Genomic DNA, 26,494 nt, shown 5'->3' on the forward strand with positions numbered 1-26,494 from the left:
CTCGTCAGCTGAAGAGTAATGTTGTCAGCCTGGACAGTCACATCGGCCAATATGCAGTGATATGTGAGAAGCAACGGCAAGAGGTATTGTTAAACAACACAAAAATAACTTTTTTTTCCTACCTTGAACTTTTTACCTTCAGCGTTCGCTCAACGGTCTTTGGTTTATTTCAGACTAATGTCTGTTATATTTCCCCCCTCCCTATTTTTAAAGATTCTCCAGTTAAAGCAAAAACTAAAGGAGTACGAGTCGAAGAACAACACGTCGGATGCTTTGAACACGACTTCTTCCCAGAAACAAGCAGAGTTCAAAAGGTAAGCATGTACACGAGCAGGATTTAGAGTCTTACCGCATGTCAACTGTTTCTCTTTGTATCATAAACCTTTTTTATTGTACGCCAGTCTAATTGGAATTGTGACACCGATTCAGTCTCCGAACATGTTGCCTGCGTTTACTGAGGCATTGTGTGATGAAGACAAGTGCTGTGGTTCTGGTTCTCCATAATTACCAAGGAAGGGGTCAGGCTCTGTAAGCTGGCGATGCATCGTGGGTGAGGTCGTAAAGTTAAGGAGTATTTTCCAGTCAATGCTATTTTGTTGCTTTCACCTCTCTTTTTTCTTTTTCATGCAATTGAATTTGCAGAGCTAAAGATTCTGTTTTGTGGAGTGTGTACGGAGTATTGTCAAATGATTGAAAGTCATCTGATTCTAAGGTTTAGTAAGGATGCTGACTCAAAATATATAGTAGGTGGCAAATCTCAATGTGTTCACACAAGTGAATGTATTATCTGCAGATGTGATTATATCTGTCAGTAAGTGCTGATAGCTGTTTTTGCAGGGGGTGCTGTGTATTTTTGGTCATTCCCGTTTCCCTTTTTAAATATGCCGATGTTATGGATCGGTTATGGCATTGCTGTAGTTTGTATGAGCATAAAAATCTCAGTTTAAATGTGGAGTTTGACTGGTGATGAGAGCAGCCAGGTCTGCATCGGCCTTTTTTTAATTGGCTGGGTCAGGCCGTGTAATCACGAAGGCTTTTCCAATTTATCGTATTTTTTTTTTTTTTTTATTATTATTTATGTACTGTATTTTTTGGCAGTCATGTTAGAAAACTATTAGTTAATTATGTTTTGAGCACGGAGTCTGTTAAATCAGCTCAATACTGTGAAGTCATATAAGGTCACCTGATTCAAGTTTTTTTTTTTTTTTTTTTTTTTTTTTTTTACAGTGTCGGATAATATATTGTCATGAGCAGCATAGTCAGTAATGCCGTTCTATATAGACCTTTTCTCATCATTTCATGAATGTAAATGTCTTAATGCAGGCTGGTTTTTTTTTTTTACTGTAGGGTCAACTAGTACATCGTGCAGATTGGCGGCGGGGGGAAAGGATTTAAACTAAAATCTAAATTATAAGTCGGTTGCCTAGTGAACAGATTTATATACTTGCAAAATAATCAGCAAACCTTTACTTTCATTGTTGTCGAACAGGTGGCTATTTCAGTGGATTAGAACAAGTAGCCATTAGTTAGTTGGCGCCGTCTTCTCCGTGGACTGTCCCCGGCTCTTTCTGGGGTTTCTCGGGGCATCTCTGGTCCAAACGGGATTTATAATCCCCACAGCATGCCCGGGGTGTGCCTCAGGGTCTTCTGAGCTCAACTTGCCTGCGTCGCCTCCATCTGAGGCATCGGGCGGCGCATCCTAAACACATTCTCCTCAGCTTGATCCTCTCAGGGTAAAGGCGTGAATCGTTAACCTTGAGCAGAATCCCCAGCAACATCGTGAGGGGGGGAAATGCGTTCCGTCTCATTTTCTTTATGGTGTCGCTGTTTCTGTGACTGTTCTGTTGTCATCATTAAACTCGGTTTGTCATTTCAGTTTAACATACCACATAACAGTTAAATTTCACGGAGCTTATGTACATGAACCAAAGATTTTTGGCTTCCTCCTGCTCTGTCAGGTGTTTGTTCTCAAATGAAACTACACCATCATTTAATAGCAGCTCATTATAAGTTCAGTCGTGGCTTTGCTGTTGAAGGTTATGGCTCAAAGTTAGCTGAGCTAAATGTTTGTTACAGAAAAAAATAAAGCGAAGGAAAAAAAATCCTGGCATCACCCAGGAAAATACTTTATGTTCATGGTTTGGGGTGCCTTAAAATGGTTTGTTTGGAATATTTTTAACGGTGAGCTATAATGACGGCGGAGCGGTGATGGTAAAAAGTGTTTATTTAGCTCTTCTCCACAAACATAATCCCCAAGTTCAAATGTAGTTTTTAACCAGGAGCAGCACTTTCAAGGTCTCACGCATGAAAAATGTTTGCGAAAATAGAAGCAACGCAACCTTTTTTTTGCCTGTAGCACTTCTGCAAACTCAGAATGGTAACACAATGTCGGTGTAGGTATCATTAGTTGAAAAAGGCAGCTGCTGTTTGTTTATGTGCTTGTGCTGCCGTGTGCATATACTCGTTACCCGGCGCATTAGTGGACTCCGTGACAAGCAACCTGCAGAGAATCGTCCAAAAAAAAAAACAGATTGTCGAAAAGTGACAATTATACATGGCTACTAAATTGTTAATGTGAGTCTGGATCAATTCCCATAACTTGGTGTTATTCCCATGTCTCAGGTTTTGTTTTTCTTGTTTTACTTTGCAAAGACTTACTTGTTTACTTTCCATTAAACACTGTCCTGTGAATGAGGTTTTCAGGCCTCCTGGAAAAATTCTCTTTTCCTGGAAACCAGTGAATCCTTGAAAGGGACGTCATGCTGCACTTTTAGGTATAACAAGATGTCTTAATACCGATCATCCCCACTTCTCTATCAAAGTGAATAACAGTTTTCTCCAAACGACTGATAAAACACCATCTTGTAACATTTGTTTGAAATGTATGTAGACAAGGATATTATTACTGTACAACCTAAATTTAGTTTGATTTTACATGCATTGCTGCCATTTATTCTATTAATAGCAATGTTATTTGTTGATAGGAACTGACAATTTTGCATTGGGGATGAAAACATGTCACTGAGGGAATTCATTTTTCTGTTTGATCTGCCATGAAATGCTGTAGATTTTCATAAACACAACAAACTGCCAGAGTTTGTATGAGCTTCACATTCTTACTTAAAGGAGGAGTTTAAATAATGATGAGGACAGCTAAGCCTCAAGTAGCCTTTTTTAATTCATTACATTTCCAGATTCCTTATATTTTCCTTTAGATCTCTTCGCTCCGTCCTAGCCGGTGGTCTTTTAAGGCACGGAGTGGCATCTGTCAGGGTATTTGGGTTGGGGGCGGGGGGACAAGGAAAAGCTGAATGAGTCTGACTCCCACACACTTCATTCACTGGCATCAGAATTCACAACTCGCACAGTGAGAGGCTCTGAATAGAAGCTGCACGCTTCTCACGCTATTAAAAATTCAGCAGTCTAGCAAGGCCACGACGTCTCCTACGTCACCGGAGTTACATTGAAGAGTGCAGTCACATTTCAGCGACAGCTCTCCAGCCTTATTTACCTGCATGCCTCTCCTGTCTTTCCCTCCTGCTTTAACTCAACGAGACAGCCACTTGCATCCAATCTGAGTATCGCCTCAACTCTATTCCAGGAATATGTATATACATCAGAAAGCTAAGAATATCTTTCTGGCTCAGCGTGAACGGATGAGGCATCTTGTGGAAGCCGCAGATCACGAGAAAAGTTATAGCTTTGACTGAATAATCGAGACCTGGCTTCCACTGCGGTAATTTATATGAATAAACAAACATATTGTAATAAAAATACTTTATAGTATAATCACAGTATTGGATATATCACTGCATTGAGCTAAATATAATAGGGCGAGAATTTTTTTATATATTACTTGACCTTTTAGGATGTGTTAAATACTTGATCAAGTGGGCTGCGAGGAGCTCTTGGCACAGCAATATTATAAAATCTGCCCCTTATATGTGGCACAGCAGCTTATAATCACATTTGGCTTGAATCCCTGTGGTGATGGTGCTGTTTTTATTGCATTACATTATACTAAGAGGTGTTTCTAATATTGTGTCCCCACTCATGTATGTGAATCAGAGTGGACAAACACCCTGTCAGTATAATGCAGTCCAAAACAACACCACAGCAGCCACTGGAAATAACCATAAAATGACTGTTTCAATGAAAATTGTGTTTACTTGCATTTACCACCACATGCTCTCTTTTTTTTTGGTTTTTAAGCGTTTTTTTAATAGTCACATTCATTCTAGCGGTTTCACTGAATTGAAAGCATAATTAGGGAAAATTGAAGGGAAAAAAATATTTATTTTTCAGAGACAGAGGGTAACTAATTGCAAAAGAGTGTTATTAAATAGAAAAAAAGTCGTATTAAGAAGTTTGACATGTTAATGCAGTGCTTGTTGGAAAACATCCCTCCCTCCCTCCCTTCCTCCCTCCCTCCAGGGTGTCAGAAGCGCTGCAGCGAATCTTCTCAAGCCGAGCCCAAATCAGGCAAGAACAGCTGGATCTGGAGAGACAACTGAAGGAGAATGAGCTGCGCCAGCGCTACAGCGAGGAGGACAACCTGCAGGTCCAACACTTCTGTGCCAAAGAGAAGACGGAGAAGGTAGCTGATGCTTACACTGCGATCCACAGATTCCATCATCCCCGCAGAAAAACAGCTGCTGAGTCATCATTTCACTTCTCTGCTCTCTATAGTTGTCTTAGCCCCTCATTTACGCCACAACAGGACAGGGTCACCGCTCATCAGCGCCTTACTGTTCTCTGCCATTTTAGTCCCAGGGTTGGTCCCAGCTGCATGTGCCATTTAAAGTATAAAAAGTCAGTTCTCAAGCATTGTAGGGAGGAAAGTTTGCACTGTCATGCAAAACCAAGTAAACTATGCAAAATATGGTTATTTTTAAAAATGCCTAATGGTAGAGAATGCTCTTTTAAACTCTAATTTTAATAAAGCCACTTTGCTGCGTTTGTGTCAAGTTGACTATGAGTGACAACAGAGTCCATTGAGGACAGGTGTCCAGTCCATCACAGGACAGATATTCACACACACTGAGAGAAAACCAGAATACCCAGAAAAAATCTGCACGCAGAAGGGATTCGAACCAGAGAGCTTCTTGTTAAAGTCAAGCGTGTTCACCACACTGTGGCCTCAGAAGCAGTCAGAACAGTCTATTTCCTCACTTTTGCTGATATATTCAACATGCTTTTTACGGACTGTTTAAAAATATTGCTCATGCTGATACCTCTGTTCGTATTTTTCTCTCCTTTAATATACCATAAAATATCAATGCTTTCCGTTTCATACAGCCATTAACACACAGGTTTCACGGTTCTTGTCAACAGGCCACGTGTAAGTTCGAGCGTAAGATCGCCAGCTTGCGCACCCAGCAGCAGCACATTTGTAAACGCCTGAAGGAAGCAGAGGCACGTTTCCTGGAGAATGACGGCTTGCTTCATCGTGTCGAGAACGAGATGAAGCTGCTGAAGTCCAACGATCAGACTTCAGAGGTGTGTGGCTTCTTTCTGTTTTGTTGTGCTTTTTTTTTTTTTTAAGCTAGTAAAAAGTTCCTGTTCTATTCCACATATAAAATTTGAATGACTCCATCTTTTAATGTAGCTATAAATTTGGGTCGGCCGTGTTGTAACTTCTAATTATTCCATCAAGCTGATTCTGCAACCTTACCGTCTTTTGGTGATGTTTAAAAACAAACGCAACATATTAACGTGGCAGCCGATCCCTACGGGTAAATGGTGGGTAACGCTAAACAGACAATCCCTTGATGTGGAGTCCAATGTCGAGGAGAAACTTTACAGTGTGGGTTACATCCATCAAAACTCAATGCTTGGTGTTTTTTGTTTGTTTATTTTGGAAGGTAGGCTGAGTCTCTTCTGGTGTCGTGACTGTCTTTGTTTTCTTCCCATCTGTTCTCTCAGTAATTAGAACCGTGCTCATTTTATTTCTCCAGCTCACTCGTGGATCACTGAAGAGAATAAATCAATACCCTTTACTCATCCCTCACACAGCAGCCAGTTACCTAAAACCATGTCCATGTTATTTTTTTCTTCTTTATCCTTTCTTCCAGGAACTGACCCAGAACTGTGACGCACCTCCCGGTCAAATGTTCTCTCTGCTGTTGTTTCGTAGTTTCTTTACGTCAGAGCCCCCACCGCCCCGCATCCCCTCACACCGAGTAGACAGCTTTCCTGATGAAACATGGAGGAACACACGTTCTTTCCCATAGCCTGACCCTTCAGCCATCTTTCCCCCCTCTGATTGTGTCCAACGCAGCGCTAATTAAGGCCACTGTTAAATTAAAATGGCTGTTTTCTCGCCGCTGCTCTCTGACCTCTCCTCCTCCCCACATTCAGGTGTTAGAGAAGGACCTGCGTTGCCACAGACTGGAGCTGGAGGTGAGCGACCTCAAACAGCACATCAAGCAGATGGTGGAGCTCACCGCGGTGCAGGATCAGGAGAACAAACGCATGCAGAAGTAGGTTGACCCACAATTTCTTTCGATTTACTTGAGTGAATTGTGACCGTTGGTGTACCTGAAGAAACCGCTCTTCACATCAGATTAATCCTGCCTCCCTGCTGCCCTGGACCTTGGATTTCTGAGCTGTTTAGTTTTGTGGAGCAGGAAAATAATAAACGTGACCCCCGCTTTACATCCCGAGGGTCCGCCGGGGCAGCTTGACTGACCCAGAGTGTTGTTTTCAGTGACTTATTACCATAAACAATATTTCAACACGGTTTTGACAGAAAATCTGCGTTCTCCTCCTCTGCTACAGCATCTCCATTTCTATGACCCTAAAGATTTGTTGTTTACATGATCATTGGAATAACTGATCACTCCAGAAATCAGTTACTAATCGGATTTTCCATGTAGATGTGAACGGCCTCGGTGTGGCTTGTGTAGATGAATTCCTGCTGTCATGGCAATGTTTTGATAAACCGGACGCTACAAATGGTTTTGTCCAGTGAAGTGACATCCTCCTAAGATGCAGGTCTCAGAGTCATTTTTCCATCGCCTTTCAGAATGATGAACATCTTGCTGCCGGCCTACAGTCGGCATTACTCGTCACTGTGCGAGTCCGGGCTGGCCACGGCAGTCGATGAGAAGGAGAACCAGGAGCTGGAGCACCTGGTGCTGAGGGAGAGGGGCGTGGTGTGGGCCGACCAGGAAGATGCGGGACAGCAGCAGAAGAGTGACGTGAACAAAGCAAACACACAGGCCGCAAACGAGGCCGGAAGAGTCGGGGTCCACAGCGATCTGGCGCCTGTCCTGTCCTTCTCCTATCTGCTGTACCACCAGAGCAGCCCCTGCAGTAAGTCGTCTTGCTCCTGTCATCTTCTCCTTTCAGCAGCTGTCAGTTCCTGTGAAGATATCAGTTACAAATACCATTTTAATTTTCCAGATTTTTTTTCTCTTACGCTATGCACATTGCTTCAGTACTACAATGTAATTTCTCATGACCTGACTGGAAACATGTCGGTCCACCAGAGGGGGAAAAAATGGAAATACAGGAAGACCCGGCCACATGACCACAAGATGCTTGACTCACTCCAACAATGAGACGATGCGATAATGGATGTTTGCCGTTATTGAGGATGTGTCTGGATTGTTAACGAGCGCCGTCCATGACACACCACTGTCTCTTATTTATTTTTGAGAATATGAGAAAAACATCCCAGACATGCGTTCATCAGTCTGTATCGATTCGAAATAAATATAGACGGCCAACAGTTTTATGTGACTGCCGCTCATCGTAATAAACCCAGCACAGTCATTTAATCGAGCGCATCTGACGGCAGGAAAAAAAAGGACATGTGACTCTCATCGAGTGTCAGTTTGCAAAAAGCAGGCTCTCGGCTGACAGCTTGAAGTGTTCCACATCATGCGTGCTGTGTTTGTTTAGCGATGGATGAATTCAGCCGACAGACATTTGATGGAATCGACTGCAGGTTATAGGAAAAACTCCAGACTCCTTAAGGTTCTCAAAGAAGTAGTCCAACTACAAACAGTTTCAGTGTTTTGACTGTTTAAAGAAACCTGCTGAGTTCGGTGTGGCCTTTCGTGACATGAGTGAGGAAGAATAGGTGAGAGGTTATCGGGTTAAATCACATTCACTAAAATGTATCTTTTACTGAGACTGAACTTATTTTTCATGTCTTTACCATTTTTGTTGTAAATATGAAAAATTAAGATGCTTATTTGTCTTTCATGTAATTAAATGTGCATTATATTACGCTGTAGGTTCTCCGTTCGTCTCATCTCACCAGTCTTTCTAACAAACACATCTACTGTCCTCACATGTGTCAACTTGTGACATCTGGATGGACATTTTTACAACACTGTTAAATCTGAAATCAGGTCTCCCCCCTGTAAGCTCGCTCAATGAGGCCCAGCGCTGTTTGGCGTCCGTCCAGGTCCGGAGTGTGTTGTGGGACCCACGAGACCATGCAGTTCATTTTTTACTGTCATCTCTGCATGACCCGGCAGCACCAGGCCCTCATGACAGACAGTGGAGCCTGAACCGACGCCGGCCAACAACAGGCACTTACCATGATGGTGTCTGCTGTTTGTCTGGCAGCAGAGTCGACACCTGTTCCTCTGCTCACTTGTTTCAAAATCCATTACATTTAGTAATTATTTGAGTATTTTTTTTTCCCCCGACCTCTGGTTGACATTTAATACGATTTACTGACATTAATTCAAAGGATTTGATGACTTCCGAATACAGCTATTAGTGTCAGCATCCTGTGGGTTATAATTTAAACTCTGAAAGATTTTAGGACGTTCACAGAAGAGCCAGAGCACTGCTGAGTTGACTCGGTCTAAAGGGAATTCATTATGAATAAAAACGTTTTCCAGCCAAAGTTTTCTTCTGATTTCACATCTCTACCTCATTCACTGTGCGTCATGTCTTGGCTTGTATAAATCTTTCTTTCTTTTATTTTTATGTTCTACATTATCCAGATCGCTTGTCAGAAGGAAGTTTGTGTAACTGACTGAACCTCTGTACAGTCTGCACAATAAAAATCTAATCAAGGGCTGCTTTGAAGTTTTTACCTTCAATGATTTTGTGTTTTTTTTTTTTTTTTATGTCAGACAGAAAATATTTCCATTAAAATTTCAACTGACTTTTGGCTGACTTTAAAACTCAGGCTGGACTTTTGTGACAAAGTGACATCTCTCTCTGAGAAATCCACCTAAAGATTACGAGCTTGTCGATCTCTTTTTTTCCCCTCGGTCGCACGTGTGATAATGTTGCGTCTCCTCCTATACTTTTCCATCCTCAGGTGCCGAGAGACGCACAAAACTCACGTCGCTGAGCAACGCCGCTCCATCGCCGAGAGGTAAATGGACTCTCCTCTCGCCCCGGTCTTGCTAACATACTGTAGTCATTAATCTGAAACCCCAGCATACCTATTAATCCCACCAACCCCTCAATCATTCACTTATCCACTCTCACCTTGTCACCTTTCACTCCCTCCATCACGTTTACGCAAACGCGCTTTTAAGAGACAGTTCTGCGCTTTATTGAGGCAGAACACACAGTTCATAAAGTGGCTGAACTGCCATATAAATTTGAAATCGTTGCGCGTATGCCTAAATTTTTACTTTGCCATGTTGTTTTTATTTGCCAAACAGGTTTTTCGCCGTTTAGCTATAAAGAACTTGTTCAGAGTAGTAAAATACACAATAAAAAACAGACATGTAATATAATTTGATTTATCGTCGTGCTGCAGACATTCGGTGCAGGCCAAAAAAACTGAATAATGAAATGATGTGAGTACTCACAACCGGTTTTATAGAGGGAATTCTGTACATGGAAAGCCTTTGGGGGAAATGTAACACAAAAAAAAAAAAACCTTGGTGAAATATGGCCGATCAAATTGGCTGTAATGACATGTACTGCAGGTGGTCTACATTTCATTGAAACATATTGTGGGAAATGTAACTTTTGAAGAAAATACTTCTGCCAGATGACCAGAGCTCCTTGAATGGAAATGAAATACGAAAGCACCGGGGAGTTTGTCACCGCTGCTATTAAATTTCCCTGCAACTGATTGTAATAAGTGAACTCTAATAGAGCGTTTGGTTTTGAACGTTTGTCTGACATTCATTTAAAAAAAAAAAAAAAAAAAGGCGTGCTCTCTGCGCGCGCCGTCCTTCTGACCACTGTTTATACACTACCCCCGAAGCCAGTTGTTTTATTGTTTTTCCATTCAGTCATTCATTGTTTTTCACTTTTCCTTGCCGATCTGCATGTGTCAGCGCCTCCAAATGCTCTAATTGTTTTTGCGACGCTCCGCTTTGAATTTAAACAAATAACATTAAATGGTTTTTCTTGGCCCGCGCTCAGTTTAATGCCGCATTTGACACGCCCGCAGTAAAACTTCAAGTGGATGTGGTTTATGAAAAACACTAATAAAAACACTTTTCCTTCCACTAATGCAATAATGCCCGATATATTAATCCCTCTTATTAACAATAAAGTTATTTAGGCACATAAAACAGCGCAGTGATCCACGCCCTCACTCAGACTCGGCTTTTAGACGCAGAGGGAAGCTTTTACAGTGTCGCTTCAGCAGCGGTGGACTCAGCTGTCCACCATTCTCTCCAAATGTCCCTGAAATAAAAACACTGATGTGAACACTATGGTCGTCATAGCTACATAAAATGTTTGGGAGTGAGACGCCGTCATATTCCCTCGTTCAACGGCACCGTTACAGACGTCCGTCCCCTTTTCAAAGTTAAAATGAGCAACTTTTGGCACTGAGGCATTACAGAAACACGCCATGGCGTCACAGGATCCTCCCCGCCCTGCTTCACTGCTACTGCTGCAGCTGTGAAACGTAACGATTTTTTCAAAGTCACGGCCCTCACAAAATCACTTGAGTCACAAAAATAAATCCTTCTACGTCGATTGGGAAGTCTAAAACATTCACATAATTCCAACGTTTTGTTCACGTTCAAGCAGCTGGTGAAAATATCTTTTGCAGTTTGCCACATGGAGAAGAAAGATGTGTGTGATGGGAAGTACAGCGGTGTAAAACAGGAGTATCTGGTGGTGACGGTGCCGATCGGCATTTCCTGAACTCCGCTGTTCGATGTCACCCTGTAACACAGCGATGTGGCCGTGTTATATAGCCGGAAATCCAGAGTTACCAGTCCACCAATTATATTCCTCCTGCATTACGTTTCTCTCCGGTCACCTGCACAGCCGCTAATCAAAATCTGCCCGTGATCCACATTCAGTGCTGCAGTCATTTGACCTTTTTCGCACTGGTGTCACACTCCTTTTAGCCGAGGGGCCACACAGGAACACGTCCAATTAGATCTCAAGTGAAATGAACTGGGAAATTTCAGATAGTTCCCTTTGTGTTAGTGCAAAGTCCAACATGAAAAAGTCCCTTGAAGCCCTTTAAAAAAAAAAAAAAAAGAAAAATCAAGTCACTTCAACGTCATGTAAATTTTAATGACGCACACACAGAGAGAAAATGAGTCACACTCACATTTACACTTACAGGCTGTTTAAAGTATCCAATTAACTTTGGACGGTGGGGGGAAATCTGAGCTCACACACAGGGAGAACATAGTAAAGAGGAGGCAAATTTAATAGAACAGCAAATTATGCTTCTCCGCTTTAATGAGCGTGCACACGCTGATGTGTTCACCTTGAAATGAACTGTCGCAGTCAGTTCAACTGACACCTGTTTAAAAAAGCGCTTAAAATAACCACCATCCTGCCATCACATGCAGCATCATTAATTCATCCATTTTTACAACCTGGTTTCCAGGCTGTGAACTCGAGAGATGGGCGGCCACGTGTGGCCTGCAGGCCGCCATTTTCCCACCTTGGTTTCTTACCTTTTTATACAACAGCCTCTTTTAAAACTGAAGCTACAATAACAGAAATGATTACAATAGGCAGGAATCCTTGAAAACAGCAGCTTCATTTATTCAGCCCATAAATAACTGCCTCCGCTTTACGGCTCTGCCATTGTTGGCATCATGCAGTCACAGTCTTCTTCTGTCTCCTACCGTGCATATACTCTTGAATCATGCACTCACTGAGTCACACTTGCTTCCCGTCCATTTTAAATTTCATTCACCTGCGACCGGCTGTACATGCATGTCACACATGCACAGGAGGCACAGCTTCCTGCTGCGTTATAACCTGCGCAGCATCATTCCTCAGTGGTAATTGTTCGGAGCTGAAGCGGCAGGAGTGCTCCAGTGAAGCCGGGCCTTTATTTAGCATTCAGACAAACTCCTCTGATGTTGCCCTGATGCTGTTTGTCAGTCCCTGACTGCTTCCTCAGCTCTTAATGGTAGTCACTGCAGCATGTTATGAGAAATAGCTCCACCCTGCAGCTCGCGAAGCCAATCAGATTGCATTGGTTTTTACAGAGGGTTGTAGTTTTGAAAAAGCATTAACTCTTTGCGGGCTGCAGTATAACAGCACATCACACAATAGAGAGCACAATGAAGGATCATTTCACCGTTTACTGTTGATTATTCACATGCATTCATTCAGGTTCAGGGTTTTCTTCAGAGCTCTGTCACCACATCCAATAAATCTTTTTTTTTTTTTTTTCCTTTTTTTTCTGTTACGGCTTAAATCTCTAAAATCATTCATCTTATCTTTCCCCTCCTGTTTTCAGCCCTGCCTTTTGCTTCAAGCATCTGTTAGTTTGGCTTTTTCCTCCATTCTGCCTTTCCTTCCCTCCCGCCCTGTAATGTGTTCTCTCTCTCTCTCCCTCGCCCTCTCTCTCTCTCTCTCTCTCTCTGTCTAGCGTCTAACCCTCCCAATCCCTCTTGAGCTTCATTCATGAAAATGCAGATCCACAGCAGGGCAGGAAAAAACGTCAACAGACGTAAACTCCCCTGCTCCACCAACCAGAAAAGGCGCACTATAAAAAACAGGCAGCAGCAACCAGGCGACCCTAATTCAGTGCAGCCTCCACCAGAAATAGCAACTCATGCATGTATTAATCCCCTACAAGCCAAAAATATGTGATTGAAGGAACTCTGCTGCCATTTATTGCTGGGGACAACTCCTCTGCCACCGAAAAGGGCTATTTATCACCAGCTCTTCACATGGTGTGCCGTCTGAGGTCTGACTCACATTTGCTTAATATTGCATTTGATATTTCTGGAAATGTACAAATCAGTCATTCACCTTTGCGTTCAGTGTTCCCACTTCCTTTATGTTCTGGCATTTTTCCTTTTTAGCCTCCTCCCTAACCCGCGCCACACCTCTGCAGGAAATGCCATGAATGTAATAGTGCTCCTAATGCGATGCAGACACTGCTATTGAACCTCCGTCTGCTTTTCCACCTGCGTGTTTCTCTCTCGGCCGTTTTCGAATGGACCCTGACAATGTGATTTCAAGATTTACTGCATAAACTGTAATGTATCATTTAGTATATACATGCATTTAAATATTTTCATCCAGATTGAGTTGGACAGGAGCTGGATACTAAGGGTTAGTTAATTAATTCCAAACATAGGGCTTATGTATGCATATGTTAACGTTTAATAATGCAAAATCAGTTTTTTAGGGGTTGAACTGTTATTTGCTTTGGTAACTTTTTAATTAATGAATTTATTATGTTCAAATAAAGCAAGTTAGTTTGAAAACATCTGTTTGAAGGATTCCAGGGTTTTTATAAAGACCCACCAGATTTTCAATAGAAACAAAACTGGCACAAGAAAAAGTTATTTGTTTCACTGAATGTGAATCTCAACAGCCATCGTGATATAATATGAAGAACCATTAAACATCCACCGTCCGGCAACGCAAAATGACAGGGGGGAAGTTTAACCCAACATACTGAACTCCAAGTTGCTTCAGAAAGAGCTCAATCAACATCTCCTTCACCCCGCTAAAGCTGTAACAATGTGCTATATGAGTAATATTTGCTCAATATGTTGGAGAACATATTTGCTTGCCGTGGTAGTACATCAATTGACCACAACTTTTCACCTCTTCAAATGTAACAAAATCTCAAAAATTGGGAAAAACACGCCGTGTCCAAACCGTGCTTTTAAAAAAAACAGTGACATTAATGTTTAAAAAAAAAATAAATAAATGAAATGCTACAGAGGAGAATTAGGTTGGTGAAGATGAATGATTTTCTATGTTAAGTCCCACAAATGCAGTTGGATGGCGCAGCCTTGCTAGCTAATATTAGCTCGCTGGACACTGCTTTAGGGCACATTTGTCAGCCCTGGATCTTTCATCCCCTGGTACTCCCGGGAAGGGTGCATCTTCGGATTAAGGGAGCAACAAGCTAAGTACTCGATGATATATGAACAAAAACTGACTCATTTTATTTTTAGTTCTGCCCAAAACAGCACCTACATCCCCTTCTTTGCTTTTTAAAAACCCGGCTGTATGCTACTCGCTTTCTGGGATATTTATAAAACACTGCCGAGAGAAACGGGGCACGTCACAGCTCCATTCTGACTTTGTAAACTTTGTGTTTGTATACGCAGGAAGCAGGCTGCAATGTTTAATTATGTTGTGACGCCACTTTGGTGTAACTTTAAGAAACCGTTCATTTCAGTTCTCAACACTCACACTGAAGTGGGAGTAATGTGTCCCTGCATAGGCTCAAAAAAATACTCTGCCTTTATTGTTTTTCGAAGACTAAAAATAGGTCAAATGCTAAAGTCCAGAAAATGATGCAGAGGTCTGCTGGCGAAAAAACAAGCTCATTTAGTTGCTAAGAGTTTATCACGTCATTGGCACAAACTCCCCCAGCGGAGAAACAACACAGCCGAACGATAAGACTATCTTTTTGAACTTAAATGATAACAGCTGCAGAGGTGATGTTCATTTTGTCAGCAAACACCGGAGTTGCAAACTGACATGGAGCGTTTGCTGCCGTGCAACATCCTACGTCTTGTGTCAACACCGACAACATCCGGAGCAATAATCACTGCGTACACCAGGAGCAGATAAAAGCCCAAAGCAGAATACAGGGGCGTTTCCATCTTTGATTTATGGGAGTGTTTTATGTTTGATTTGTCTCATCTGTGCTTTGCAAATATTTGAGGTTGGATAAGGAAGCTTAATTAATATTGTTATCTACCTATATGAAACCAATTATCACCGCACAGTTGCTCCTGAGGGTTCGGGAAATCCTTCAATTCAGAGGTATTGCTCAGTTAGATGCAGTGTTTCTGACAAAATAAGGATCAGTCAAAGTTGTGATACAGGTGTGTTCATCAGTAATGAGAAACCCAGAAGTACATTCAGTGCCTGTCAAGGTAGGTTTATTTGTACGGCGCCGTTCATACACACACAAAGTAGTTCAAAGAACTTCACAACGGCAAAGAAATATGTACAATTAATTTATGAATTAATTATAAAATTAGAATTGTCTAATTAAAACAAGATATGAAGAATTTAAAAGCCTTTGAAAGACCAAAGGCGATGAAAACAGGAGAAAAAATAGTGAAAAAATTTCGCATGAACTTAATGGAAACATATTTTCACTTTGCACTCTTCTGATTGGTATTCGTTTCTGTTCGAAGACTCTTGATCCTCCACTTTTAACCAATGTGAAGACAAGATTCAGAAGTGCAAATGCAGAGATCTGTTTGGTGGAAAATCACTGAAATTGAACTGACGTGGACAGAAAATGCACCTCCTGTGACAGTCCTTGGCGGTTCATCGTCGTTTCAAGCAACTTGGTTTTGAAACTCCTCGGCACCATTCATGTCATTTTCACCTCGTGTGTTTTTGCAGGTGCAGCGCTGCAAATGGAGGCATCCCGCAAACCGCCTCCTAAAATGCCCATCAGGAGGAACCTGTCGGCGTCACTCCCACCGTCGACTCCTCAGACCGCCGCCGGGGCCCACACGTTCGAGGAGGGCGTGTTGCCCATCCAATGCACGCCACAGTCTGCTCAGAAGGACGCCCGGTCCCGGCTGCTGGGCTGCTCCAGCGCCAGGGACCCCAATCTGACCATCGACGTGCTGGACGACGACGAACAGCCTGCCTGCAACACCACCATCACACTGGGCTTCGACAGTCCGTGTCAAGCGCCGCAGTCCTCAGATGTCTCCAGACCAAGTCGACCTCTCCAACCCGCCAAGGCCAGTGAGAGGAATCAGACGCCTTCCAACAGGTGAGAGATTATTACCTCCCTTTTTTTTAAAACATTTGTTTTTTTTTGGCTGGCTGTGGCCGAGTTGGTCCTTCTGTCCTGTGGCTGGAGGTTCGATCGCACACCTCCCTCCGTCCTTCATCGCAACACTGGAGTGCCAGACTCGATGCCAGTTGACTGTAGGGGACGGCAGTTTACTCCCTGAATATTTTCCATGTCATGGGAAAACACACACTAGCACGTTTATATTGTTACCTTTTCGTCAATCTGATTGATTTGATCCTGTTTTAGGACCAGATCGCTCAGTTTACATGAACACTGAATAAATTAATTGGAGCGTTGTGCCGGTTTTCACACACACAAAGATGTGAACCAGTTCGTTTGATTGGATCAATCCCATGATGCTTTGCGCAGTGTCATTTGCGACATGTGAACAGAATCCCAGATGGAATTAACTAGAGTGATTACTGATCCGGCGTGCGCACGTAGTCCCGTCATGAAGTGTTTATATGGTGCACATGCAATCAGGTTGGCATTTAATGTGATTACTTTCGGTAAACATAACCACAGCTCCTCATCCTTCTGGAGTGACTGATTGACCTCAGATGAATGTTGCACACCTGGTAGTCATCATTGAGTCGTTGGGACTTTGTGCAGATCTTCGCCATGAGCCGTTCATTAAATTCAGGTGTGTTGGAGCAGGAGGAGGTTGAGAACCTGCAGGACAGGAATGCCCGCCCCTGCACCAATACGCTGCCCCGACTTCATCACCTCCTCCACTGTTTGACCAGCTCGCCTCTCTTTTCTTCGCACATTGATCTGGGTGTTTGGGAGACGATAGATCTTTACACGTTCCTACTTTTGTTTTCCAAAATGAACGAGTTGCATTAACACAGTTAAAGCCACACTCTTTCTGCCTCCTGAGCATCTTCCAGCTCCACCTTGGGCGACCTCTGCCCAGGCAGCTGCCACTCATCCACCCCGAATCGCTCCTCCACCGCTTCCAGAGTGACGCACCAAGCTGTCAAGTTTCTTCCTCCGATTTCTCTGTTTTGTCATTTACAATGGCCTCGTACAGAGAAACGGTTTCAATGGTAAAGCTTTTCCTTGCTGTCTAAATGCGGCCGTGTCCCTTTGAGGTTTGAGCGCTCCCGGTCCAGGACAACGCTGTCCTCAGGTGCTAAGTGCTCTCCTGAAGTCTGGATTAACGCCCATCGTCAGAATTTGAGGACAAACAAAGTCGTGGCGCCACAATGTGTTTGTTGGGTTTCACTGCGGGCCTGAAGCACTCCGGTTTTGTTTGTGGAAGAGTTTCACAGTTTGAAGGGGATGAGTTTTCATTTTGAGGTTGGTGGACGAACAAATTTATCCAACAAAGAAAAGGATTCCCGCGATGTGCCGCCGCCGCCATCCGTCGACATGACGGCAGCGCTCAGCTCAGCTGACTTAAGCCCCACGACCCAATGTTCCAGTCTAGAAACCTGCTGCCGGGGAGAACACTTATCCCATTTGCTCTCTGGTCTCCATCTCGCTTTGAATAGGGTTTGGAGGATTTACCACTTTTGGATGGTTTAGCTCCCGTCCGGACTGAGCGCTCCGACAGCCGCCGGAGGGGCAACTTTTCAGACAGTTTTGAAACATTTTGTGCAACGGCTCGAGAGATTCCCCCTGTTATTTCCCAGAATGCAGTCTTTCTAATTAAGTACCTCACATAATTGTTGTGGCACCAGTTCCAGTTTCCCCCCGTGAAGCTGACTTATAAAAATGTATGTTAGATTAACTTTGGTTTGTGGTGTGTGGCTGCCGTGTTTCCAGCGGTCCGTCCAGTATTGTCTCCAAATGTTTAGAGAGGTGCAGCCATAACATTATGACCACCAGCTGATTACCATCTCACTCCAGTTAGTGGATCGTGCACACTCTTGTTTTATGTTCAGTGGCCAACATGCTCAATTAAAATTATTAGAGTAAGATATTGTCGCTGTGCATCAGCAGCAAGAAAGCATTTTCATTTAAGAAAAACAAAAATCCAGGAGCACTCCGTTCCTCCTTTATTTCCTGCCCGTGGAAATTGTTCGGATTTATTCAAGAGAACATAATTTGCATACCCAAATTTCCGAGCGCTGGCGCATTTCAATGTTACATCGGCTGTCCGGTTCAGGTCAACTCACACACAATGCCGTCGCTTGCTTGGCTTGTTTTGTTTGTTTTGTCGTCCGATTTTGAACGTTGTTTTTTTTTTTTGAAGTCCAGACAGTAACTCAAAGTTTTGCTGTGCAGGCAGCAGGGGCCTCCGCTGCAGGACGTGAGGCGAGCCAACCCCACCTACATGGACATGACGTCCGCAGCGCAAGGAAAGCGGAAAATACACAAGTAATTCATTCATTCATTCATTCATTTTCTGCCGCTTTATCCCTTTCGGGGTCGCGGGTGGCTGGAGCCGATCCCAGCTGCTGTGGGCGAAGGCAGGGTACACCCTGGACAGTTCGCCAGTCTGTCGCAGGGCTGACATATATAGACAAACAACCATTCACTCACACATTCATACCTAGGGGCAATTTAGGGTGATCAATTAACCTACCATGCATGTTTTTGGACACAAGTAATGTTTTCTGCTTTTTGTGTTTATGTCCATTCTGTCTGAGAGCTTCTCTGAGGGGGGAAAAAAACCTCTTTGACCATTCGAAACCTGCGTAGAACAACGATTGTGTGTTCTGCGAATAGCCTCTCTATTTTTGAATCCCGGCCTTTGGCCGAGCAGAGTCGTCTGTGGACGTTGCATTTCTCTATTTAATTGTTTTGCTGTTCTGTTTTGATGGTATTATATTGTCCTGTAAAGTACTTCGGCTTAAATGTGCCATATAAATAAACCTGACGTTGACGACACGATGTCATCTGTTGCAGCAGCGTCAGTGAGGCCGTCCCTCAGGGTCTCCCTGGACCCAAGCGAATTAGGAGAGACCCCACGGTGGTCCAGAGGCCCGTCAGAGTGCAACGGTTTGCTGGTAGGCGTCACAATTTAGTTTAAAAAGAATGAAATCTTTATTAGTTACGGCGATTTAAAAAAACGCTCGAGTGTGGTTTTGATGAGTCCTGACTCCAGACCCCGTTTCCCCGTCAGGCTCGGAGAACTTCCCCGGCCGAGTCGTGAGGAGCATCTCTGAGCAAAATCTCAACTTCATGGAGCCTCACAAATCCAGGTCCATCTTCTACAGGACGACTCAACAGTTCAAACGAGTCAAGAAGCACATGTGACGCCGCCGTCCACTTTCGTCTCACTGAAATAAAACAACGGAGAAGCTTTGTTTCAGTTTGTGTTTTTATTCAGTTTCACTCCGAAATAAATTATACTAGATTGTGTTTCAGTTCTCGTCAGTTTCTATGCTTTGTTCTTTTTTTTTTTTTTTTTTTAGATTGTAAAGTTCCTTTTTCAGTTGTGCTGCACACACTAACATGAAAAAACGAAAATAGATCTCCATGTCCTGTGGATATTTGGTGTTTCGTGAACAGTATGCACTGAAAACTATTTCCACTGTGATTGTCTTGTAAATGAGTGTAATTCACAGGGCAGCTGATGAAGCGGCTCCTCTCCGAGCCGATTCTTTTATTCTCTTGTCTATATTGTACAGTTGACAACAAGCAAGCTATAGATATCCCCTAATAAAACATGCTTGTCACAAAATCTGTGGCTGTTTTTTAATAAAGAGTTCCCTTTCCAAAATGTAATATTTTGGTGTTGCGCGTGAATCTTTTCCTGAATGGACTTTCCGTTACGAGATGTTCTCGCACCAAATAGGTGACGGCGGACGGGCTCGAAGGAGGCGCAAACTACTGTGGCAAGACAAATTGAACCGACCCGGCGGTGACTCAACTTCCCCACTGTCGTCCCGTCGTAAAAAGGAACCATTTTGAGAAAGTGAGGGACTCGTGATTTATGAGACGCTGCTTGTCTACGGTAAATATTAGATTTCAGTGTGTTTCGAACACATCCGATCTTTCATGGTTGGAGTTTGTTTTTTTTTTGATATTACAATTTCTAATTAGGCTGCAAAAGAAAAAAAAAATCTTGGAAATATTAAAAACCTCTGATAATAAAAACATTTTTTTTAATGAGAAGCTTTTCATCTGAAATACCTGGTAAATTATTACTCAGTCTGCCACTAATGGGACACTAATGGTTTTCATTTTAATTAATCGTAATATCAATCTACATTTTCTATTTCTCATCAGGACTCGGTCGCAGAAATTTATGCAAATAATTTCTCCCAGGAAATGTCATCCTGATGACCCCCAGGTTTTCCTGCTGTGCTCAATACGCTCCCTGGCAGATGATTTGTGGAATAAATAAACCTTAATCATTGAGGATATATTTGTGAACTCTTTCTTAAAGAACTATATGAGCGAGGAGCTGGAGTCTTTCTGGTTTGTATTTACGAGCTCATTTTAATTCTATTTTTTTTTAAAGCTCCCTTCAGTCCTATCCAGGTATTGCTAATGGTGGATGATTTTTTTTTTTTTTTTTTGAGTGAATCGTGGTATATTTTATTTCTAATAAATAGACAAATTCAATATTTTTTTTTTATAATCTAACGTAAATAAGACCCCTTTCCAATGAAACACAAGTAAATGCAGTTTGTACACAGGATGAATTTATCTAATTGAAGTTTTAGACAGAACCACTTGTGTTTCCCTAAAACAAGTTACCATACTGCAGACCTAATCATATCTGTTTTTGACACGTCTTTCTGTACAACATCATTTATCATGGTTACCAACAAAAATATATTTATTGGTGAAAGAGAAAAAAAAAACTACTAGTTTGATCACGTGACCTACAGGAAGTAGGAAACCGTTTTGGAGGAAACGTGCCAGGCGAAAGGTAAATTATATTCCTGTCTAATTCACCTTTTATTTTGAGCGTCACAGTGTTTAATTGTTGTAGAGAAGCATTTTTAGGTCATACTGAATTATCTTGAATCTTTTAATCAATGAATCTATGAAATACTTTTTTTTTAGTCTCCCTCTGTGGTTGACTTGTTCATCACAAAGGTGAAAACATCTTATGTTGATTCAACAGATCTTTCTCCAGATGAAATGATGAAATTCTTTAAACTTTTTGCACTGTAGTGGTTAGATGTAGGTGTCTCTGTCCATGAATCTGACAGGAAGCCACAAGATCAGAGAGCATGTGGTTGGCTGGAATGTGCAATCAGAAGAAAAAAGTTGGCAGATCATTGATATTATTGCACCTTAAAGGCAGAAAACAGCTTCAGGGATTGTATTTTCTTCCTGCAGTTATCAAGTGTGCAAAGAAAATATGGAAGTTTAACTTTGTGACTTTCTCCAGATGCAGTTAATAAACTTTTTTCCACTAGGAAAGAGGGGGGGGGGGGGGGGGGAGTGTCTGGAGTCCAGTCCCCTCTGTCCCAGCAGTGGAAAAACAAACTTCCAACACTCAGCTGAAGAAATCTCTGCACAGAGGAACGGACAGTATGGTGAAAAGAGGAGGAAAGCTCTCCTGTATGGCCCTTCTTCAGCTGTCTGCTGGCATCAGGAGCTCCTCACCTCCTGATGCTGTTGGCACATGGATCCTCAGACGCCTCATCGGGTGAGTGCTTCTGTCAGATGGTCTTTTCTAACACACCGTCAGGGGAGAGTGGGACATTCATGGACCTGCACATGTGAATAGTTTCAATCAGCTAACAGGAGTGGATTATATCAGTAACTTTGAATTTTGTGAATGAAAACTCTTAGAATATTCACTTTTTCATTGTTACTATTAATTCTCATGTTCTTATACATCCACTCAATATACCTGAAGGCACTGTATGAACACCTCTTTCAAATATTAAAACACTTTTTGGGCTTTTCTCTCTGTGATTTTGCTGAGAGTTTCCAGAAACTGGCTTTTTAAACAAATTATTCTATTTAAAAATGAAGTTAAAAAAAAAAGAAAGAAGAAGCTCCTGGATCCATCAGGAGGGTGGGACCTCATTGCTCCGTCTGGAGAGAACCAGACTTGTCACTTTGAATTCCGTCTTGCAACTTTCAGTGGCACAGCATTCAGTGTGATCTTTATTTTTAGCTCAGGGGCTCAATGCATATATCAGCACTGTACTGCGCAAGCACTGACACCCTCTCATGCTCTCATTCACAAGAATCTCTTCATTGTGTGTGTATGTGTGTGTGTGTGTGAGAGAGAGAGAGAGAGAGAGAGAGAGAGAGAGAGAGAGAAAGAGAGAGGGGTGGGGGGGAGTGTGTGTGCGCACACAAGGAGGCAGGTCTTGGCTAAAGTTTATTAACTTTCTCTTAGCCAATGGGGTGCTTTGTGCGTTTTTCCTGCTGACCAATGGGACAGATTGAGAGGTTGGAGGTGGGTGTTGCTTAGCAACTGCAGGTAGAATCTCAGATCATGTCGGACCCATTGTTTTATCTTCCCTCCCTGAGAGACATTACATGCTACGCGTTGTCATTTGTTAGTAAAAAAAAAAAAACAACACACACACACACACACACACACACACACACACACACACACCCCTGTGCAAATGCGTCACAAAGTTGTTAACTCTATTTTTGTATTGTTAAACAAAGATCACAGTGACTCTTATGCCATCCTGCCCTCAGGACACAGCACTTTTTGTTGTTGTTGTTGTTGTTGTTGTTGCTGCTGACTGATTGTCATCATGTTACTACATGCAGCCCGTCTTCATTTCCATCAGCAAGTTACCGGAGCACATATGAGGGAATTTTAATTCCATTATTTTTATTTTCTGCTCCTCGTTATGGAGATAATAACCTTCAGTGAGTCTCATGCAGAGTCAGAGATGAGTGATTAGAGGCGCAAACAACAGACGAGGCTGCTCAAAACAAAGATGCTGCACATTGATGGAACATCAGCTCTTCTCTTTTGAAGCATTTGCAACATTTAACCTGCCACGCCTCCGGACGGCGGCACATTTCAGCACACACGGCTCACTGGCAATCAGCTCGGCTGTTTATTGCGGTTCTGTCTGAAGAAGCACCGAGTGAAAATGAGATTGTGTTTTTTTTTTTTTTTTTTCCTTTGCAAAGAGGTGCACGGACAGTGGGAGAAGAAGCACAGACTGCGACGTATAAAGTGTACGATGATCTCTGCGTCAATGTTCCTGACTCCCACAAGGCCACACTTCACAGCTGTGAACTTTTGCTCCCCTGTCTAATTAGATGACCCGATATCTTAAAGCAATATGTCAGAGTGGAGCAACTCGTGAAGAGCCAAGCGTCCTTTCACCGCTAATAGTGGCGCTTGTCGGCTTTTGTTTTGTTTGGGTTTTTTTTTTTTACCTCTGTTATCCTTGGGAATAAAAGTATGTGTGTGTGGATGTGCACAGTTTGACTCATGTTGATGTGAATATTTCAAAATATTGAAACGTTTCTCAGAAGCAACCTTGGTTTTTATTATTTAATCTCCTCCGCTCTCCTCATTTGAGGGACATTGACGTGTTTGCAGATATTTGAATTGGGGGGGGGGGGGGGGGGGGGGAAGGGAAGATCCGCTGACAGTGTTTGCTATTAATAGGAATACAGTTTCACAAGTTGGAATTTTAGGTGAAAAACATGGACGAAAGCGAAAAACACAACAGCTCCTGTTCGTCCTGTTCGTCCTGCCGTCCCGTGACGCTGGATGCAAATATTTAAATGGGGTTTATGGAAATTCCTGGGATGCAGCCTGGTTTGGCATGTAAAACAGGACCGCGGAGATTGTTGTTTACAGCACCGATATTTGTGTCCAGTAAATCCCACTCACACACGAGAGGGAACAAACTGGACCGAGACGCGAAACCGAGTGTGATTGTTCGGCCAAGCCCAGGTATAGATCCGGGGGAGATACTTGGGTCCGTAAAGCAGGTGGATCTGTAGGAGGTAGGCCCTCTTCTGATCACTTTACTTCTTTATTTTTGATATTTAAACTGGTCTCTTTTTAACCGGCTGTATAAGAAGCTGAAATGTTCGATCCACAAGAGTCAATCACCTGACTTCACACAAAAATACCGACAATAAAAAGAGAGATTTCTCTGAAACGGACGCGTTATGAGCACGGTCGTCCTGGCTTGGTGCTGACGTGTGCCTGTTTCCGTGCGCGGGAGAAGGACGGATAACCAGGAGCTTTTGCTTGACTTTGTAAAAAACACGAGGCCGTGTGGAGCTTCGGTAACAACCGACGTCCGTCCTCAAGGACGCAGTACTGCTACATACAGAAAGGCAGAGAAATCACAGAAAAGCAGATGGAGCACAATGTGATTTTGCACTTCCTGTCGAAGGAAGAAAACCAAACGGTGCATTATTCCAGCATCACGGCTGCGGGAGACATTTATCTGATAACCCAGCGATCCATAGATCTGGTTACATGTTGGTCGCCCTCGTTTTTCACCCGGCGGTTCGGGAGACGCTCCGCGCTTTAATCTCCGCCTTGCGTTTTTGTCCGCAAACAAATTTCGCGAGGGAAACAGATGTGGCAGCAAAATACCTGGATCCCTTTATCAACGCACAGCTGACTGTTGACAGGACCCTGAGCGGCGCGGCAAGGCGCGGCGGCAGCGGGCGGGGAGGGGGGGTGGGGGGGATGGGCGAGATTTACAGTTTCCTTTACCAGGTAATGTCTCCTGTTGTGAAACAATGTGACAGAAAATCAGTACATCTGTGATGGCTCAGCAGTGTTCTCTGCCCCTCGACGGTCTCCTCCAGGAGCTCATCCCGAGCCCACCTCAGACGTACCGCATGTAGCCCGCGGATGACTCATCCCCGGGAGGATGAGCTGTGCGCTCGCAGGTAGCCTTGCAAATAAACATTCCACCATTTGCGGAGTCTAACTGAAGCACTTTGCTGACTTCAAGTCTGATCCCACAGACTTTGCAAATACAGACCCCGACAGAACCCCCCCCCCCCCTTCTGTTTTCACGCACACGGTGTCAAACGTCTCCACCCGCGGTAATATCTCCCCTCTGTGTCACACACACACAGACACACGCCACCGCTGCTCACACCAAATCACACACCAAACACCAAGACGCATGTTCAGGCTCCAGATTTTTTTTTTTTTTTTTTTTTTTTGTCATTTTGTTTATTGAAACAGCAAATTTGTCATCATTGCAGCAATTGCCATGGAGACAGGGTTAAGTCCCAAACCTACTGGTATTACACAGTGCATGAGTGTGTGCTCATTACCGTTCGCCGCAACTTCCAGGAAAGGCTGCACACTGAGCGCGCGTGTGGCTCCACCTCCTCGGCATGGCGAGGGAATATGCGGACATTCAAATGATCTTTGATTCCCAGCAGTCTGTTGCACCTGTTCCCTTCAAACGTCCTGTAAAATCCTCCCCTGATCCTCATTTAGTTTGCAGCGCCCCGCCGCTCTGTCGTCTTTACTCCAGCTGTTTACCTTATAAAGTTTGTCGCTAATGAGGGGGATTTCTCTCTCAGCGTGATGAAACGGCTTCCGTTAATGCGTCTATAAGAGCTTTGTCTGTGTTCTTTGACGTAAATTGGACTATATTAGTCCTTGTGGTGAAATTTTTTGCCCTCTTTCTCGCTCCGGCGTTCTTACTTGAGAACGAGACTTCACTTTGGCGTTACGCGAAGATGTAACTTTTTCAGATTGTGTTTGTCAAAAACAAGCCTTTAACTGCTTCCAGCCTTTATTTGTTGCCACATCCGTCCAAACGTCTTCCAAACCCGATTGGTACGAGTTGGAGGTGCGGAGCGTCCGAGCCCATTCCAGCTGAGAGCGGGCAAAAGGCCAGGCGCGGCGTGGACAGAACCGGAAACAAAAGGAGTGATTAAAGCTTATCACAGTGCGTTGGATCCAGATTAATCTGTACAGAGCAAAATTAGGATTATAACCTCGTGCCTTCATAATCCACAGTGAAAACGGGCGGGGGAAAAAAAGCGTAGCATGAAATCCTACTGATACAGTTCTTACAGCCAACTTTACAGCAGAGTACTCCTTCGTCTTTACGTCCTTCCTGCTTTTGTTTTGGATATTCTAATGAAGAGGACACTCGTTCCACTCTCCATTGTCTTCACGCTTCAAGAAGCTTCAAGAGAAGCAGAGATGAGTCTTGAAATCGGCATCAAGACTCCAGTTTTAAAGAACCTGGTGTGAAAACACCGTGACAGCCTTTCAACTACCTGAAATTGTTACTTTGAAAGCGAAAAGTAAATATTAGAAATCTGTGCTGTGACTCTTCAGCTTCTTCTCGTTCGTCTTGCTGTCCGTAGTTTGGGATTCCCCCGATGCAGAGAATTATTTTTGGCTACTTTGGAAACAGCAGCCAGGCAGACCATTAGGTGAAGAAGGCAGAGTTTAAGCAGCCGCCCTCCTCTGACTTCCTGCGG

At 43.3% G+C, this 26,494-nt stretch overlaps 2 protein-coding genes across 2 annotated transcripts in view; both read left to right on the plus strand.

Annotated features, from left to right (window-relative positions):
• LOC115388625 (kinesin-like protein KIF18A) overlaps positions 1-19,487 on the plus strand; it is a 28,782-nt gene extending 9,295 nt beyond the window's left edge. The window contains exons 8-18 of the mRNA XM_030091847.1: positions 9-83; positions 214-314; positions 4,435-4,597; positions 5,335-5,499; positions 6,361-6,482; positions 7,028-7,317; positions 9,293-9,349; positions 15,760-16,141; positions 18,398-18,490; positions 19,022-19,122; positions 19,239-19,487. Coding sequence (XP_029947707.1) covers positions 9-83; positions 214-314; positions 4,435-4,597; positions 5,335-5,499; positions 6,361-6,482; positions 7,028-7,317; positions 9,293-9,349; positions 15,760-16,141; positions 18,398-18,490; positions 19,022-19,122; positions 19,239-19,372 — 1,683 coding nt within the window. The 3' untranslated portion in view covers positions 19,373-19,487. The remainder of the gene's footprint in view (positions 1-8; positions 84-213; positions 315-4,434; positions 4,598-5,334; positions 5,500-6,360; positions 6,483-7,027; positions 7,318-9,292; positions 9,350-15,759; positions 16,142-18,397; positions 18,491-19,021; positions 19,123-19,238) is intronic.
• A 4,428-nt stretch (positions 19,488-23,915) lies between these two features.
• Positions 23,916-26,494, plus strand: part of LOC115409532 (brain-derived neurotrophic factor) — a 29,189-nt gene continuing 26,610 nt past the window's right edge. Inside the window, exon 1 of the mRNA XM_030120798.1 lies at positions 23,916-24,022. The gene's annotated coding sequence lies outside the window, so the exon portion shown is untranslated. The remainder of the gene's footprint in view (positions 24,023-26,494) is intronic.

This window comes from Salarias fasciatus, chromosome 1, assembly GCF_902148845.1.
Source record: "Salarias fasciatus chromosome 1, fSalaFa1.1, whole genome shotgun sequence".
Lineage (NCBI taxonomy): Eukaryota > Metazoa > Chordata > Actinopteri > Blenniiformes > Blenniidae > Salarias > Salarias fasciatus.